At 38.8% G+C, this 19325-nt stretch overlaps 2 protein-coding genes across 3 annotated transcripts in view; one reads left to right on the top strand and one right to left on the bottom strand.

The window, feature by feature from the left end:
- Positions 1-4113: 4113 nt before the first annotated feature.
- LOC107041661 (WD repeat-containing protein 19) lies at positions 4114-12849 on the bottom strand. The gene is made up of 5 exons (XM_015262303.1): positions 12622-12849; positions 12125-12566; positions 6334-9779; positions 5801-5877; positions 4114-4815 (listed from the first exon to the last, which is right to left on the bottom strand). The coding sequence occupies exons 1-5, from the start codon at positions 12634-12636 to the stop codon at positions 4689-4691; spliced, it is 4107 nt and encodes a 1368-aa protein (XP_015117789.1). The 5' UTR covers positions 12637-12849; the 3' UTR covers positions 4114-4688.
- Positions 12850-13985: 1136 nt separating this feature from the next.
- Positions 13986-19325, top strand: part of LOC107041671 — a 29446-nt gene continuing 24106 nt past the window's right edge. For both annotated transcript variants that reach the window (XM_015262320.1, XM_015262321.1), the window contains exon 1: positions 13986-14105. In XM_015262320.1, coding sequence (XP_015117806.1) covers positions 13991-14105 — 115 coding nt within the window. In that variant the 5' untranslated portion in view covers positions 13986-13990. The remainder of the gene's footprint in view (positions 14106-19325) is intronic.

Here is a 19325-nt window from a genome sequence, read left to right as displayed (position 1 = left end):
GACGAACCTCGAGAAAGCATGGGATCAAATGGGTACGGCGGGTTGAAATATCTCTCTTATTCACCCCGGTACCCCATTGTTTTTTGTCGCCATCACATTGAACACATCATTCCCCATATCTTCAAATTTTTTCAAATTTTTCTTGAGTTCCTAGGGGGTTGAAACGTTCAATTTAATCGAAACTCCATAAGGGGCCGTGTATAAGACTGATTTTGTTTATTCAATTTCTCGATATCCATAAGTTATAAAATTTTAAAATTGTCACCGATGTTCACCATCTGTCTAATACTATTAATTTAAAAAATTATAACTTTGTTGGTGAATGTCAATTTTCAAGGTCATCGCCAAATTCACTTGGCACCCTTAAGATTGTTCCATTGGCCGGGCAACCTGGGCACCTGATAAATCCATATAGGATGGACTAAAATAAAGACCCGAAAATGTTGATCCTATTCAAAAAGTTAAAAAAAAATTCAACAGGCATTTTCCAACAGAATCGTATGGGTATTTTTTATAGGAAGAAATTCGAGTTGGAAGAGATATTAACAAATAAATTTCAACTCTATTAAATTTTACAGTGAAGTTTGAAATATAGAGTAGCTTTGGATTTCCTGTTTTACTATTGAAATAACTTTGAAATTATTTATTTTTTCAATGAACAATTGCACGCACTATACAACTGACCTTTTGTCCATTTCCGAAATTTGTAAGATGTCTACTCGTCTATTTTTCTACTCACAAACGAAACCATGGGGGGAGGGGAGGATAAATGAGCAAAGAAAAATTTGGTTTACCACCTCCCACGACGAAAATAAAAAATGTTTTTTTTTTTAATTTGAAAATCGCAGTCATGACTACGATTACTACTACGATGACTACTAGTGTTTCTGAAATTGAATAATATTGTTGAAACATAAGAAATTGAGGAAGAAATCAAGATGTCCACTTTACCCCATTTTTGCTTTACTTTGCAACTCCTACGACGCAGTCTTATGACAATGTGTTTGTTTTTATAATCATTAAATGAACTCGAAACAGTAGAGCTGATCAAATTCAACTCATTATTTAAATCTGGTGTTCATATTGCCCTACCTTTCCCTACCTAATTTTGTCAGATTTTCAACTTAGTTGAATGTTATCAGCATCATTATTCTTTTTATCCCTTTTCTTCTATACAACGGATTGTCGTTTTTACAGTTCTATCTCTCCCCTCAGCCTCAGAATTTGAAACACTACATTTGAAGAAACCATCAGAAAGCTCGATTTCACTGAAATTCAGGAAAAGTCAAAAATTTTCAACTGTTCCGTCGCGGAATTGTTCATCGTGTTGAGAAAAATTTGACATCGGGAAAAACCCGAGATTTTAGAAAAGAAATTACTTCGGAGAATTATTTTATTACTAAAACTCGTCGTCTGTCGCATTGAAACTTCCAAATTTTAATCCTCCTTTCATTCCGAAATATTTCAACTCGACAGTTGTGAAAACCGTAGTTTCGGAAATCTTTTCGTGCCAAATATTATTTCTTTTATTACTGAACTGTAATTTCTTTGTGGCAGAAATTTTAATCCCCGGAACATTCTTAAAATTTGAAAACCCTTTCATCGTTCTTCAAACCCAGGAAAAACTATTTCATTATTCTACTTTCTTATTACGGCCGATTATTGTCTCTTCCGTCTAGGATTCTCGGGTCATTTATGATTTTATAACGGTCACTCAGACCCTTCGGGCCAGACATTTCCCAAACCACCCACTCCACCCTTAAAAATAGACAAACCAATGAAAATATCCTCACACTTTTCTCGACCAATGACAGCTCATCAACTTTTCGGTTCCGTTCTTGCGGAATTATTTTTTACATTCACACCTTCCGTAATTTATCACTCCGTTCGCAGTTCATATTTTTAATTTTTATCGTTTTAAAAAATAATATCAAGTGTATTATTAAAATTGTGAAAATAGATAGAAAATTTAATTAAAAGTGACTTGTGTTAGTTTTTTCATGAACATTGACTTATTGATATTTCCAACGGTTTGTGTTAAAGAAAATGGTTTTTTTACCAAACCAAACACAACAACATCATAAAAATCAAATCAACCAATATAACTATCGTAGTCATCTTTTAACTTCGACTTAATGACATTAAAACAAACATTTTAAACTATAACTGAATTCATTTGAAACATGATATTCAAAGACATTCCCGGAATTCTGATTTTCAAAAAATACAAAATTTTTGAAATTTTCGAATAAATCAAAATAACGATTATTGCTATCGCCTTCATCTTCGAACTCGGTCAAAGGGACATCCGAACAAAATTTTCAAGCCATCATTCAATCAATTCAGAACATTTTTTTTAGTTATCGTGGGACAACCGATTTTGGAAAAAATTAAAAAATTAGAAAAACTAATCTATGAATTAAATTTCAATTAATGGCGACCGACAGGACTCAACAATACCTATAATACCCACACTTTTACTATGAAATAATGATCATTCACGTAAAACTGTTATGAAACGTGAGGTGCAAATCAGCTGTCACTTTTATGGAGAATTAAATCAAAGTGACAGTTGACAATCAAGAAGTAATTTTCATTAAAGTGATGGTTGATTTGCACCTTAATGTTCATAACAGTTTTACGCGGCGAATAGTCACCATTCCGAAGTGAAAGTAAAATCAAAATTTTTAAATTTTTTAAAAACATTTTTGAAAGAGCCTTTTTTGGATCAGTTGCCTACGTGCAGTGTATCAAAAGATTTACGAGTTCGTCGTCCTCCCCCCATGACGGCGGTTGATACGATGCCATTTGCCACAGTAAATGATACATTTCTAATTTTCTCATTTTTTGCATTAGGTATACCTCAATAAACTGGAATAGGCTCTTTCAAAATTTGCCAACTAAAAATTTTTTTTATCACACATTTTTATTTTTTTGGAGTTCTCTGCGTCATGCAAAACCGAATGGACATTTCCAGATAAAAAAACTGACAAAAAAGGATCTAGTTTCGAACAATATTTTTTGAAAGTGATGTTACGTTCAGTGAGTGGCCGAACTGGCTACGATGAACACTCGGGCCACTCGGGTTGTCGAGTTGACCCTCTCCGCGTCGGCTAACTTCTCCAGTTGAGCTCACGAGGAGTTCGCTCACTTAGGGACGATGATTGGGAACAAACTCAAGGAAATCTTCTCGAATAATAACACCGAATTGATTCGAGGATGATATAATAAACGGCCTCTTTTAACTTCTTACAAGACAGTATAATCGAACCGGGTTCACCGTAGCGCGTTATTTAAAAAAATGTGTGTTCAACTTGTTCGAGGTTCTCAGAGGGAGGACCGACTGTCCTGTTTCGCCTCTTATCGTCATCTGTCTTTGTTTTGGGGCTACAACTCGTTGTTAAAATGCAAGTTAAGCAGTCTCACGGTTTTTAGAAACTACACGCACGAAAAAATTTAATAAAAAAACCTATCGAATTCGTTAATTGGTTTTGTAAAACCAAAAGAAACCCCACCCCCCTCCTTGAGATCCTGATAAATATAAACTTCGTAGATTTTTAGACTTCTTGGATTTTTTTTTTCAACTTTCCCAAAAAAGTATCTCAAAATATTAGATTGCAATAACGCAATTTCATGTCCTTTTATTTGTACATTTTCTACAGGTAAATCTCCACTTGCGCCTTTCTCATTAACCATTATTTATCATTGTCAAATGATATTTACAAATCATTCTTGAATGAAGGAAATATTAGATGAAGGCACGTGAATGGAATTAATGCGATGGCTTGTACTTTGAGCTGAATATACTGACACTGGAAAATCGTTAGACGATTCATTTTTGACTAATTATTCCGAGGCAGGAAAGATCAGGGCAAAGGAGGCTTCTCAGTGTTGCAACACCTCGATAATGACATAAAATGAACTCCATTTTGCCCTGCTGTCTGCCATTGCTTACAATATCTAGGGTGAATCGTCCAGTGTTCGAACGAATAACGTCACAGTTATTTTTGACGTAGATTTAAAAATATAACCAAGTCGAAAATTGATTTAAAAATAATTATAACTCCCCTGTACATCTCCATAGATAATAGAAAAAAATATTATGGACATTAATTGACGATACAATTAATTATATGAATACAAAAAGAATATGCTATTGGCGGCGTGTCATCGAAAACTTTTTTTTCCGCTGGTAATAATGTAACTTGGACATTTTCAATCATTACAATATCATTTGGAAATGTCATAATTTTATTTTTCATGTATAATGCGAGGAATCTCTATCCTCTACTAATTTATTTTATAGAAAAAGTACCAATTAGTTCGATTACTGGTCTGGTTCGAACACTGGTTGGTTCATCTATGAGACCATTGAAAATATTAAATAAAGCAGAATGAAAAATTGAAAAATTAATTCTCTAAACAATTAAATTCAACTTCTTAACTTAACATTTTTCTTTAGGTACGAGTCTTGAAAATCATAACACAAAAAATCAGACGCAACGAAAGTCTCAATTACGCACTTTGGGACGAAACTGGGATATGTACAATCCTAATGCTGTGACTTACATTATGTAACTTCTTTGTACGGTGTACTAAAATATAGGTATTCTCGACGTGGACGGATTGTTTCATTTTACACTCTTATAATGTGGCTACCTTCAAAAATACGAAGACAAATTTCTTATCTAGATATGAGATCTACTCTTATCCTCTTGGAGATCAAGGTATGGACGGATATTCACGTTTTGGGGGACCATTTTTGGATCCACTTTCTCATTGCACATTGGACAAGTCTCTTCGGTCTCAACGATTCTGAAACAAATAAGATGATACATAAATTTAGCTTTTCAGAAAGAAGTGATTTTTTGGTGTAACATATTGACAGAAATTGAAAAAGTTAGGGTGATCAGGCCAATTGCTGGACGGTTAAAGGAAATTCGAGTTTCGTGGTAGGATCTAAAATAAAAGAATTACCTAAATGGGGATATGATGGCTTCCATACCCTCAAGAATGTTTTAACTAGCAAAAAAAAATAGTTTAAAGTGAAAATAACAAAACAAAGAATAATTAAATTGAGAAATAGTTGAATGTAGCCGAAACTCCCAATTTCTGGACGACTGGGTTATTTTTTTCTTATTTATTAAATGTTGATCAATAGAATAAAATTGATCACATGATTATACACAAGTGATATTATGGAGAGGTGAAATAATCAATACAATTTTCATTTTATTTGTGGAATATTCAATGCAAGTTGAAATCGTCCAGAAATTGACCTGCTTACCTTATTTATCATTTTCCGAAAATCTAATTTTTCATGTTCGTGAGAAACTCTGTCATACTTCTGACTAATGTATGAAGTGAACAATTTTCTGCTTCCGAATGGAAGCATTGTAATTGCACAATTTTCATATTCTCTAATTCAGTAGCGAAGCGGTAAAACCGTTCAAGTCGATTTAGTCCTTAGCTGAGTTTTTGAGAAATATCTCCGAATCTGAGGGAGATAAGGAAATTTTCGTAATAACCTTTTGTGTAGAGCTATTTGAGGGCTACAAAAAAGATTATGACAAACATTTAGCTATCTCCCTTAGATTTCGAGATATTGAGTGAAACTTGGCTAATAGTAAAAATCGACTTGAACCGTTTTACCGCTTCGCTACTGAATTTTTATTGGAAATCGGAGCCTAATTTATCAGGAGTGCACCCCTTCAATGATTATCAAACGATAATCCATACACTAAATTCCATGAATTGCACTCAGTCTAAAATACGTTGGAATAACGACAAATCCCCATACCTCAAAAATTCACTTCTAATCGCTGGGAAATCACACTGAGGACAAAAAGTAAAATCATTCTCCACCACATGTCGACCCTGAAACCAATAAAACAAAATTAGTCCTCCCTCGCCATCCACTCACAAGAAAAAAATTCATAGAAAATGCTAGCACATCCCCTAGATTCTACGAAATTCTATTCAATTTCTAATGGAAATTATTAGTTTTTCGCTTTTCGTTTTTTTCAATGGATAAATAGACAAAAGAAAACAAAATTCCACTCAATTTTTATGAAAACCAAAATTTCAATGAAAGTCTCAAATTACCCTTGCAGGCCCCTATCAACAAACTAACTTATTCCGAATTTACAAATGGTCATTTAAAAAAAAACACCTAATCAAACATTCATGTTTCACATCAAGGATCGTACTCAAATGATCATGAAAAATGGAAATCGTCTAGTATCCTGTACAAAGATTGGCCTATACCTAACACGCTATATTTTCCTATGAATTTTTTCCTCCCCCAAATTTCCTTCAACCCCTCACAATTACCGTGGCTATGCAAAACGGGATAGTGTTTTTACACTTATCACAATTGATATCCGTCTCTGGAATTCTATTCTTGCAGTACGGACAAGGCGTCAATGGCTCATCCTCGACCTCATGGTCCCTGGTCTTTGGTGGCTTCCTAACTATGGCCTCAATTTTCTTACTGTACTTGGCATCCACCTGCATTCTGTATTCCGGCCGCATGAGCATTGCGGCAAAATTGAAAGCAGCATGTTTGAGTCCAGCGCGATGGCACTCTATGACAGTCGAAGTTAAAATTGGCACAATGTGCGATGGAAATTTCGATATATTATTAGCAACCCTAATGAGCATTCTAGCGCCCCTCAAATGATCATTCCTCTTGACATGCAGCCTCACAAGAATATACGAGTGCAACAAACACAGATTATTCCTCATCTCCTGTGGTATATTAATATTATTCCTCTTCAGCTCCTGATACATTCCAAAGAGAACATCATGAGCATTCCTGTAATTTCCGCTGATCTGCTCCTCATTAGCAATGATGATGGCTGTCTTGGCAGCCTCTCTGTACTGCTTTCTCGCCATATAAAGTCGAAACAGGTATTTCGGGTCTTTCGGTAGTCCATCGCCCCCCAGCAAGAAATCAATGAGCTGACTCGATAATTTCTCATCCCTCGAAGAGGCGACTGTATCGATCGCCAACGAGAGAGCCTCATCGTCGTTCGCAGCTAGATGCGAGGCCTTCAGCAAATGCCTCAACGCTTTGTGATACTCCTTGGCATAGAAATAATACTTCCCAGCAAGCAGACTATTCTTCTGAGACTCAAAGTGAATGGCCAAGCTCCTGAAGTCCTCCAGCCTCACGTTGTCATCATCCAGAGTGTTGATCAGGATCTCCCCATAAAGTTCCATCTTGCCATGTTGATTCGCCAGTTGAAAAGCCTCATCATGACAATTGGAGAGAATTAAAAATTTAATTGCTGAATTGTAGTCGTTCATCCTCTGGAAGAACCTCGCAACCATCTTCGCTCCCTCGATGCTCTTCGTCTGTTGAACGATTTCAACGCTTCTCGCTGGATTGTTCAGGTGCTCCAGGTTTATCCTGATGATGTTATCGTAGTCCTTAGCGGTTTCATAAGCCCTCGCAGCCTCCTCGTACCTCCCCTCAGACTCCTTGGCCTTTGCATACTGAATATTGATCTTTGGTGATGATATTTGCGACAACAATTGCCCGACTTTGATCCAGTTCTTTAGTTTAATGTAGGCAGAAGCTGCTTTGTCGAAGTATTCAGCTTTCTCGTAGAGAATGGCAGCCTCGTTGAACTGCTTCATAATCTCCAGAATCTCTGCGCACTCCCTTCGAAGATTTCGAGGACTGTCCGGATCCATGGCTATGCTGACACCTCTTCGAGAGTCTCCACATCGAATTGACGTTCTCGCGATGCCTCCCAGGCACTGCATCCTGTGGCTCTGCTCCTGGGGGCTGGAGATCTTGTCGCTGTCTGCTAATCCTCGCTCGTAATTTATCAGAGCCTTTGGGTAATTGCCAGTCAGCTCCAGCTGCTGTGCATACTCCCTCGCGATGGAGGGAATCTCGTCTGGCTTCAGTTTCTGGGCTAGAGCCAGTGCCTGCTCCCACTGCATCAAATCCCTCCTGAGGTATAGAGCCTCAACAGGTTCAGACGACTGGAGGAAGAACTTCTCAGCCTGATTGTAATCTTCAAGAAGGGTGCATACGTGCCCTGACAACAACGCAAGCTCCTCGATGTCCTCCAACTTCTGCAGAGCCCAGACCATAGAAATCTCCTTGATGTGACGATAAACCCTCATCGCCATTTCAATCTCTAAATTAGCTAGAGCACTCTTTCCCAGTTTCACCCAGTAATCTCTGTCATTCAGCATCTCGCAGGTGCTCCAGGCCTGGGGGAACCTTTTGCACTTGATCTGGTGCTCGAGGATCTCGATGATTTTCCTGTTCTCCACGATGTTGCCAACGTCCTCGTGAGACGACAACGTTATCTCCAGTAGTTTACCCCCAGCCATTCCCAGGGTCACTTCCCCGCTGTACATCAACACTGGAACAGTCTCCGATGGTAATTTCGTGGTGGATATTTTCACGACTTTGGTCCCCTCGATGTGGTACTTCGTGTAAACGTAAGTCGTGATTGTCGTTCTGTTGAATATTCCGAATACGAATCTCTCGAAGACGTTCTGGTCCCAGATGACACCGTCCATACCGTCTGGGGGTTCTGGCACTTGGGAGACAATCTCGTTTACAGGATCGTAGACGTATGCGTCATGCTTCTCGTCGATGAAGCACATGATGGTACCGTTGGCGTCCAGGAATATCTGTTTGATCCCAGTGCTGTGGGACAGCTCAGTCGAGTGGTTAAAAACCTCCAGATAAAAGTTGACAATCTTCCCCATGTCAGTGCCAAACACCAGGAAATCGGGGGACAAAGCGTGACACGTGATCTTCCCCTCGGTGGATCCAGAGTCTGAGAATATTTTCGAGTCCTTACCCTCTTTGATTAATGCAGGATCTGTCTTGATGGTGTGCAGTTGTATTTTTCCATCGAACAATACAGACGCGTAAATTTCGTTGAGGCGAATGCTGTCGACAGTGGCGAGGTAGTCTCGTTCGAAGTGAATGGCCCTGTCAGTCTGTCCAGCTGAGAGATTCCAGAATAGAGCTCGGTTGTTCAGGGCGACAGCCACATGCAGGGGGCCAACAGCCAGGATTGATGGTTCGATAATTGTGTGGATCAACTGGGGCTCGGGTTTGTCTTTATCTAGGACGTAGAGGTGAACAATAACTTCGGTTAGGCTCGATAGAATGGCTATTCTGTTGCCACAGACACTGATCAGTTTGGGAATCTCCGCGAGATAGATCAGGACGTTGCCACTGTGGGTGACAGCAGCCAGCATGGTTCCATCTGCTGACCACTCGAGACTGCTCACACCTGCCTCGCCACTCACCACGATTACCTTTTCAGTTTCCTCGAGATTCTGGATACTGTGGATTTTTAGTGTATTGTCCCCACAGGTGGCTACTTTGCCAGCAGCCAGACTCAGGGAAATTCCGTTCAACGAGTCTCTGTGATTTTTTATTTGGAATAACTCTCGACCGAGTTCTTTGATGTGCGTTGAGATGGCAATTAGGTAGCCTGCCTCGAAGCCCAGGAGAATGTAACCGTCTCCGTACCACTTGTATGTGACGATGGGGCCGTAGAGCTTCTGGAATCCAAGGTCCATGGGGTTCTCCGGGTCTTTTATGTTGTAGAGGAAGAGCCGGGTTCTTCCAACAACGAGGGAGACTGTGTTTTCTCCACTCATCCTGTGCTCCATCTTCATTTCGTTGAATTGGAGGTCCTGGGGGTCCCCGGGGAGGACTATCTCCTTGCGTGTGTCACCCTCGGCGGTGCTGATTGTCAGGATTCTGTCGTCGCCAGCTAGCGCCAAAACACCTTGAAAAAAGGACAGTTGGGAATTTTTTAATTTCAACTTTTTTACTACACTAGCTAATTAAACTACAGTAGATTAATTTATACTATGTTATTTTAGTTTATTTTGTTTTCAATTACGTCCGCACAATTAGGTTAATTTAATTTTATTCATTCTTATTGTTATATATATTTTTATTCCTTAATTCAGAAGTTAGAATGTTGAATGAAGAGGAATTCCCCATAAATCACGTGAGAATACAAATCGACAGAAATTTTTCGATCATCATACCTAAGATTCAAACATTTTCAGTTATAAAATGTGTCAATTAAATTGCGTGAGACAAATTTGAAAAAAATCATGAATATTTAGCGTCATTGAAATTGTATTTTGCACAGAATTATTATTTTTTTAAACATTCGTTGTTGATAAAGAAATAATTAAAATTGTTTAAACTTTCGGAAACCTTATTTTTAAGGCATAAAATCGATTTCTTTTAAAATTCTGAATGTAAATAAATTTGTTACGATTCCGAATTAATGATTTTCACGGTGGAGAATTGATTGCTCATAAATGATTTATAGAAAATGCTCGTCATTTTCGAAAATTGCAATTTTTTAATTATTCCATCAATCTTACGACAAAAGTAACTTTCTAATTTTATTTTCAAATTTTTTAAATGTTTTCTAACGGTTGAATACCGAGATTGAAATTCAAACCTGCAAAATTTAAATAGTAAAATCATTGTAAAATGGCCGGAAACTTAGGGTCAAAGGGGCTCAAATGAAATCTCTGATGTTCAACTGCAAAACTAGAAAAGCATTTCACTAGAGAAAAAATATCCGAAGTACTTGGATATCCTTAAATTCACAATAAACTGGAGTCAAACTTCTGTACTTATACACTGAGAGAAAAACAAACCAACAATACCTGACGTTGACAAACAAGTCTTGTTTGGGCCAACAAAATCGCTAGGTGAAAATTGCCAAAAAAGAATTTGTCTGGTTCGAATTTGAAAGTCTGAAACATGAATAATTGTTCTGCTTTCGACAGCAATGAAATATTTGACTCAAGAGGCGGATAATTCACACCAGACGGTGCCTTTTCAGCATGAAAATATCTTATACAGAGTAAAATTTATCAACAAATATTTTATCCCCAAGTTACAAGATTGCTATCATATCATTATTATTGTTTCATTTAAGGGTTCATTTCTTATCTGTGATTATTAGACAGCCGAAACGAAAAACTACTATCCCTAGTTTCGCATAAAACAAAGATTTTCCGGGGGCAAAATGCGTATGGGAGTATCGAATAACGAAGGAGTAGTGCTAGAAATGACATTTCTTGTGTCTACAGAGAATGCAATTTTTTTTCAACTAGGGGAGGGTAGCGTAAGACGGACGCTTTTAACTTTTTTTTTAATGTTAATGAGAGGTTGAAATGTTGATGAAATTTAATAATTTTTTTTCAATGTAGAGAACAATTCTTTCCCTTTGTGATGAGCCTAAATTGAGCTCAATTGATAAATTTGTTTCTGAGTTATAAATTATTTTAAAAAAGTCTAAAGTGTCCATTTTACCCCACCCTCCCCTACTCAATCCACTTTTGCGACAAAAATGTTTCATTCCAGCGCTCTCTCTGCATGTTTGGCAGAAAAAAATGCTTTTTTGATAATTTTCAAAAAGCTATTTGCTCCGAGGGGCTACTCACTCCCGAAATCACGGCGCCACTTTGGCATGCAATCCTTTTGAAATCAAGTGAAATCACCAAAATCACTGAAATTAAGTGATTTCAGCTTTTCTAAATCATTTTTGAAATCATCCTCGAAATCATGTGAAATCGTCTGAAATCAATGAAATCACCAAAATCAGTGACGCACTAGCGTAGTGCGAACCGTGCAAGTAATTCGTGATTTTGAAATTGATACGCCTGCCAACGATGATAATAAAAGGCTGTACTTACTGCCATAGTAAAATGGTAAAAATGGACCGGTTTTCATCGTTATTATTTCAATATTGCAATCAAATGAAATCATTATTTGCCAGTTATTATCGTCAATTTTCATTTTCATAATTTGACACAACCCGTTTGGCCACACTTCTATTATTTATCAATTTTATTTCTCTGAAATCACTGATTTCGAATTAATGGAATCATTTGAAATCATGAAACTACCTCCCATGACTCTTGAAATCACCAAAATCATTTTTTCCAAAATCACTGAAATCTCCGCTGAAATCACCCGAAATCGACTTCGTTTCGAAATCATGGTGTCACTCAATTATGGAGTGAGTAGCCCCTCGATATTCTCGGCACAACTAAGACTTGTTTGAGAACTTCGTCGTTTTTCTCTCAGTGTACCCACCTTCGTTGGACCAAGCTCCGCAGACAACTCTCTTCTTGTGTTTTCCTATGATGGGAATTCTCCTGGCGTGCATGTGATCGTAAAGAGCCAAGTTACCCCTCTGGGTGCCGACAGCCAGGAGACAACTGTGCTTCGCCCACATCATGCAGGTCAGTCCATCCCTCACTCCGGCGTCAATCTGTGATTTTTTGCCAGTGGTGGCGTCCCACAGGGTTATCATCGACGAGTTACTAGCTATCATAGCGAGAACGTCACCGTCCGAGTCCCAGCCGAACCCAGTGCAGAGTCCCATTATTTGGATTCGCTCCTGGATCTCTCCCTGTCTGTCGTAGATGGAGACCACTCCGTCGCAGCCTGTCGTGGCCAGGTGAGTGCTGTTCCCTGGCCGCCACGAGGTGAAGACACTCCCGGGGCCGTGGGGGTGGTCCAATTTGTAGAGAACCTGGGGGATGATTCGGTGAGTGCCAACAATCAGGTTTACAACCTAGGCTCTTTACCTTGTCCGATGTCATTGTGTCGGGGAGAGAGAGCTAACCCCACTGAGACGCTTGATCCCGCACTTCGAAGACAAGTACTCACAATTGGGTCACATTATACTTACTATGGGGATGAAAAGTTATTTCTGATATTGATTTATTGAACCGGCTTGTCAACTACAGGTAAACGCTTCTTGGTACTTTCCATGTTTCCATTTCGTTTTGGAGCGTCGGAATCGCTGAATCGCGTTTACAAACACGCTACGGCTGGGGAGGGAGTGGGGGGCGCCGAGGGGGCTGGAGGGGGGAGGGGAAATTTACGGGTTTGATGTGTAGGGGAAGGTGGGGTAAAATGGACACTTTTGACTTTTTAAAAAATATTCATAACTCAGAAACAGACTTGTCAATTGAGCTCATTCTAAGCTTATCACAAAGGGAAATAATTGTTCTTTCAATTGAAAAATAAGATTATTCCATTTTATGAACTATTCAACACGTAATGAACATTTCAAGAAAAGTCAAAAGTGTCCATTTTACTCCACCCTCCCCTAAGGGACTTTGAGGTACAGGTGCATTTGATTTTGATCGGGTGGATTGATGGGATTAAAAAACTTTGATTCGGAAGGAATTTTTGATGCTTTAAGGGGAGACTCCTGTGAGTTTTAAAAGTCGAGGGTTATTTGAGTGAGACTTTTTCTAGTGAATTTGTTAGATTTTTCGTTTCATGCCTACACTTAAGAAGAACATAAAGAGGAACTTGAAAAAAATTTCCGAAATTTTTCATCAAATGCTTGTTGTACTGATAAAACGTTGTTCCCCCCTTGAGGAAAAATTTTTAGTTGAAATCCTATAACTCTTGAAAACTTCCAACTTGAGAATTTTTGGCTTCAAATTAAAACTTTCGAAAATCTTATTCGAAGACCTTTGAAATTAAAAAATAAGGTATTGTTTTTTGGGTGTAAACAAACCCCGCGGTAGACCGGCGGAGTTTTCGACTCCCCCCTCAGTGATTCCCTAAGTGACCAGTCCCTCGTAAATTTCCCAACAGAAACCCACGTGTTTGCCTACGGCGAACTATTGTCCAACCGTCGGCAACTTCTCCAACAACGCGTTCCCCTCCGCTTCCCCCGTTGATCGTGCCATTCTCTTCCTTCCTCCCCTCCATTCAAACTCCTCCAAATATCGACGCATGAGCAGATCATCTGTGTACAATCGTAAACCTAGGAGTTGCCTATAGCAGCTATCACTCCCACCCGCGCTTTTATCACTCCACCCTTATCGCGAGAAATAGAAAGAGAAAGGGGGTTGGTAAGGTGGAAGGGGTTTTCTCCATGACACGAGTGTTGTGGGTGGATGGTAGGACTTAGTAGAGCAGAGCGCGCACACCGCGATGCTTTGCAGTGTTGCTGACATTGCTCTGTACGTTGGTTTCAAAGTTATTCTTGTTCAAGTACTTCACTCTGCGGAGATTGTTATCGTTGGGGCTGCACTGCCTCCCGGCGCAGGTGCGTACATCAATTCCAATCATTGAATCATTTCCCGCGTTATTTTCATCGTTACGAAGTTCGCAGAACTGTTATCATGCACCGAAGGTCGATGCCTCGAAATAATTTGTTAATTTGGAGCGCACACGGAGGGTTTCACCTTTCAGTATGACATTTATGTTCTCAGAACCTGTTGTACCCTCAATTATTGACTGCCCACTTATTAAATCCGTCGGTCCAATGAACACTGAAATTGTTTTCATTGTCGCACTATCGCTGCGAGTTGGGATCTCTCAACAGGTGGCAATTTAATATTTTTTTTGCCTTCTTTTGATGAGTGGAAAATAGATGGGGGTTTATAACGGAGTTGCGGGAAAATCCGGGGGATTTGAATAGAATGAATGCCTGCAGGTGTCTACCGGTGAATCGATATCATTACCTTCTTCGGCCACGCGCTGGTATATACGTCGACACTTCAACGTCGACCTCAACCTGCGGGGCATTATTGACGTGTTATGCACCAATTTTTCGGTTAACAGTGTTAGTGTGTTAATTGATGAGAAGTTTTTTCTCGTGTGGATTAAGAATGTTCATGTGGAAACCGCGAGAACTCGGGAAAATTTTGATTTCTGATTATGAATGGAAGCTTTGCAATGGTTGATTTTGACGATTTTATGATTTTGTCTAGAAATGATGTAGAATGTCATGAAACGTGAAGATATGTTAAAAAATTCGTAAGTCTCAGCCATTAACGGTCATCACAGCGATTTAATATAAAAACCAAGAAAAGAAAGAAATGAGGAAATTAAAGAAGTGGGAATATTGAAGTGCTGTGATGAACGTTAGGGGAAGGTAGGGTAAAATGGACACTTTTGACTTTTTTAAAAATATTCATAACTCAGGAACAGATTTATCAATTGAGCTCTGTCCAAGCTCATCACAAAGAGGAAACATTGTTTTTCAATTGAAAAATAAAACTATTCCATTTCATGAACAATTCAACATATCATAAATATTTCAAAAAAAGTCACAAGTGTCCGTTTTACCCTACCCTCCCCTAATGGCTGAGAGTTGGGAGTTTTTGGAGATGAATGGAAACGGTTGGAATACTTTTGGTGAAAAAATGATGTTTTTAGAAAATGTGTGTACGTACGGATTTTTTTGAGCCATTTTTTATAAATCTTCACATAATAAGTGGGAAATTGTTTTCCACAGAGCACACTGAGAGAAAAACGAACAAAGTTCTCAAACAAGTCTTACTTGTGCTAAGAAAATAGTTTTGAAAATTATCAGAAAATGATTTTTTGTGCCAAACATGCAGAGAGTGCGCCGGAATGAAAAATTTTTGTCGCAAAAATAGATTTAGTAGTTCAAAAAAAATTGCATTCTCTGTAGACGCAAGAACAGTATATTTCAGCACGTGTGGGGCAATTTCGTCTTTAACGTGTGTGGGGTTTACAGCATGAGCCGAAGGCGAGTGATGTAACCACACACGTTAAGGACGAAATTTCCCAACAAGTACTGAACAAAATTTTATGTTACGAAGATTTTATGTCGCTTCGCGTCTCGTGTCTAATTCAGCCGGTTTCAGGCATGAGTGGCATAAATGTCATTTCTAGCACTACTCCTTCGTTATTCGATACTCCCATACGTATGCGAAACAAGGGATAGTAGTTTTTCATTTCGGCTGTCTAATAATCACAAACAAGAAATGAACCCTTAAATGAAACAATAATAATGATATGATAGCAGTCTTGTAACTTGGGGATAATAATTTTTTTTTCTTCTCGTATACCCTTTCGGGTCTTTACGATTTGTTCCCTTCCCACCCCCCTCAACCCCCTGTACCGCATTTGCCGAAGGGAGGGAAAACCTCATTCGAGGGAAAAACCTGCCCTGGTACAGTCGTCCTTTTTGACGGGACTACCGCTCGGCAGTGAAACTGTGAGAATTAGAGCGCTATAAATTTTGACCGCCGGTGCCGGGAAGCGAACCCAGATCATTGGCATACGAGTCTAGCACTCTAACCGCACGGCCACTACCGTCGGTTGGGGGATAATATATTTTTTGATAAATTTTCCTCTATATGAGATGTTTTCATGCTGAAAAGGCACCGTCTGGCGTGAATTATCCGCCTCTTGAGCCAAATATTTCGTTGCTGTCGAAAGCAGAACAATTATTCCTGTTTGAGACTTTCAAATTCGAACCAGACAAATTCTTTTTTGGCAATTTTCAACTAGCGATTTTGTTGGCCCAATCAAGACATGTTTGACAACGTGTTAATTTTTTTCTCAGTGCATGGTCAATATATTTTTTTACTAATGAAGTAGCAATTTGTTTCCGAATGGAATTTTTATTGTGGTGTATTTTAAATTGAATTCAATGATCCGTTGACTTCAACATTGCCTCAACTCTCAAATTTTTTACCGTTTTCGCGCACATTCAAACCACCCAATAAGGCCATGCTACCAATCAAGAATCTTTCAATTTGCTAGTTTGTTATCTGTCCGAAAACTTCAATTTTTTAATGTCGAAAAAAAACTAGAGAGTATAACGAATAAAGTCATACACGTTTATATGTACGAGAAAACGCTTTAAGGGGTAACAGAATGCCTTTGATTTTCCAATTTTTTGAACAAATTTCGTGCCAAAAGTTATCGAAATTTTTACAAATCCAAGCACATTAATCTCCAGGAAGCGATAATGAAGATCAATGTGCTTTGGGTTAAGAAAATATTAATAGCTTTGAACAGGAAATTTATTTGAAAATGTCGAGGAAACGGAGACCTCCTGTTACCCCTTAAGACTATGAATTATTGAATTGAAAGCGGGAGCAGAGAGCTCTAATGGATGCAATGTGTTACGTTTCATTTTTTCGATAGTATATTGTGCATTAAGGGCAGAAAGTCATGTTTTCCCGTCCGAGGTGCACATGCTATTTTTTAACACGCCTGCAAAGAAAAGTTTGTATTTTGCAGGAAAGTGAGTACTTCCCGCCCTCGGGTGAAAAGTACTCACTTTCCTCCCGCTCATCAGGGAGCAAAGTACGAACTTTACGTGCAGGTGTGTGAAAAAAATGGTTTTCTTGAAAAAATATTTGGAAACCAACTCTTAGCTTATTCTATAAACTCTGAAGACAATTTCCCCCAGAGAAAATTGCCCGAACTGCCTGGATATCCTTAAATTCTCGGAATGCCATAAGAAGACGAAAGCAAAATAGTATATTCCGTCCCGGCGGGCGCAAAGTTACATTTCCCTCCCGCTTCGCGGGAGGGAACTCTGACTTTGCGCCTACGCCGAGACGGAAAATCGCGTTCTAACCACGGGAAGTAAAATAAAGGACCCTCAGCCGCGTGCTTACCAACCTCGCCTTCGGCTCGGCTGGTAATTGCACTGGCGGCTGAGGATCCTTTATTTTCCCTCCCTAGGTTAGAAATATACTATTTCTAACCTAGGGAGGGAAATAGTAGGTTATCCTAGGTAGGTTAACCTACGAAGGGAAATAGTAGGGTTAATAGTAGGTAGGTTATAATAGTAGGTAGGATTTCTAACCTAGGTTAGAAATATACTATTTCTAACTTAGGGAGGGAAATAGTAGGTTATCCTAGGTAGGTTAACCTAGGAAGGGAAATAGTAGGGTTAATAGTAGGTAGGTTATAATAGTAGGTAGGATTTCTAACCTAGGTTAGAAATATACTATTTCTAACTTAGGGAGGGAAATAGTAGGTTATCCTAGGTAGGTTAACCTAGGGAGGGAAATAGTAGGGTTAATAGTAGGTGGGTTATAATAGTAGGTAGGATTTCTAACCTAGGTTAGAAATATACTATTTCTAACCTAGGGAGGGAAAACAAAGGATCCTCAGCCGCCAGTGCAATTACCAGCCGAGCCGAAGGCGAGAGAGAAAAAATTCCGATCCGCCCAGCCGGGATACGAACCCGGGTCTCCCAGTTACGCGCCGGGCACTCTTCCAATTAAGCTACCGGGAACCACGGAAATTCTCACTCCAAATTCCAAAAAGGATCCTCAGCCGCCAGTGCAATTACCAGCCGAGCCGAAGGCGAGGTTGGTAAGCACGCGGCTGAGGGTCCTTTATTTTACCTCCCGTGGTTAGAACGCGATTTTCCGTCTCGGCGTAGGCGTAAAGTCAGAGTTCCCTCCCGCGAAGCGGGAGGGAAATGTAACTTTGCGCCCGCCGGGACGGAAATGAATGTTTATCACCGATTTGTAACAAGCTTTGATTATTGCGCCTATTACAATCATAAACGGCTTCCTTTCCACTCACGTGACTGTCGATCCGAGCAGATATCGTAACTCTTGTGATACATGTTAAATCGTACTTATGTTACTCTGGAAAAATCTATCAAGTACTAGTCGACCAAATAATTATATTGAATACGTGACCTCTTCACGGCTGTGGTTAGTGGACATCTCATTGCATATTCACCTTAAAAATCTAGAAATCGATTATTAGTTGTCGTATTCTGTACGAGGTCATAGGTACATGTCTATTTTAAGTATCCAAATTGAAATCGCCTCTTGTCAACCTGCACTCGTAATATTGTACACTGTTAGAAAACCATTCCTGAAATTTCACATGAAAAGTGTTGGGAATTTTCAACAATGACTAATTTACATTAAATTTCCGTATACGTGGCCGTCTGCATGAAAAGGGCACACTTTGTCGACACGGAGAGAAATATTCAATAAAAATAACAGATTTTTTCCGTGATTCCGGAGCGAAATGTCGTTGTAGAAAATTTTACGGAACTGTCACGGAATTTTTCCAGAGAAAATTAAAATAGAATTAAAATTTAGAGAGAAAAAATCCCGATCCGCCTTTTTTTATAATACGTTTATTCACCTTCATAATACAATAATAAATTCAAATTATGAGTTAACGTATTGAAGCTCATATCAATTACATTTAAAGGATTCACAGTTCTAAAAACATTCAAAATCAGTACAATATTTAATGTTTATAACATAATTATACTCCGTTTTTAAAAAGTGAACAGGTTAAATGAGTATTTATTCATTTATAGAGTAAATACTGAAGCAATCGGTTATTTCCTCTCTTGTGTTTATTATGCCCCCAAAAATAGGTGATCAAAAAAGGGTTCAAAAGAAAATCAATTTTCAAAAGAAAATTTTTACTTAAAAATAAATATATACAACTATATACAATATATACACGGGCAATGTTCTCATTAAAAGACTCTGACTAAAAGAGAAATCGTGTA

The sequence above is a fragment of the Diachasma alloeum genome, unplaced genomic scaffold, assembly GCF_001412515.2.
Source record: "Diachasma alloeum isolate Michigan unplaced genomic scaffold, Dall2.0 Dall_scaffold_00371, whole genome shotgun sequence".
Lineage (NCBI taxonomy): Eukaryota > Metazoa > Arthropoda > Insecta > Hymenoptera > Braconidae > Diachasma > Diachasma alloeum.
The sequence above is the reverse complement of the archived record's forward strand: the minus strand, read 5'-3'. Positions and strand labels throughout refer to the sequence as shown.

Excerpts from the sequence above, each read along its gene's own strand:
- LOC107041661 (XM_015262303.1), bottom strand. Across the intron at positions 5,878-6,333 it reads TCCCGTTTTGCATAGCCACG|GGTCGACATGTGGTGGAGAA; the intron begins GTAATTGTGAGG and ends TATTGGTTTCAG. Across the intron at positions 4,816-5,800 it reads ATTAGAAGTGAATTTTTGAG|AATCGTTGAGACCGAAGAGA; the intron begins GTATGGGGATTT and ends TATTTGTTTCAG.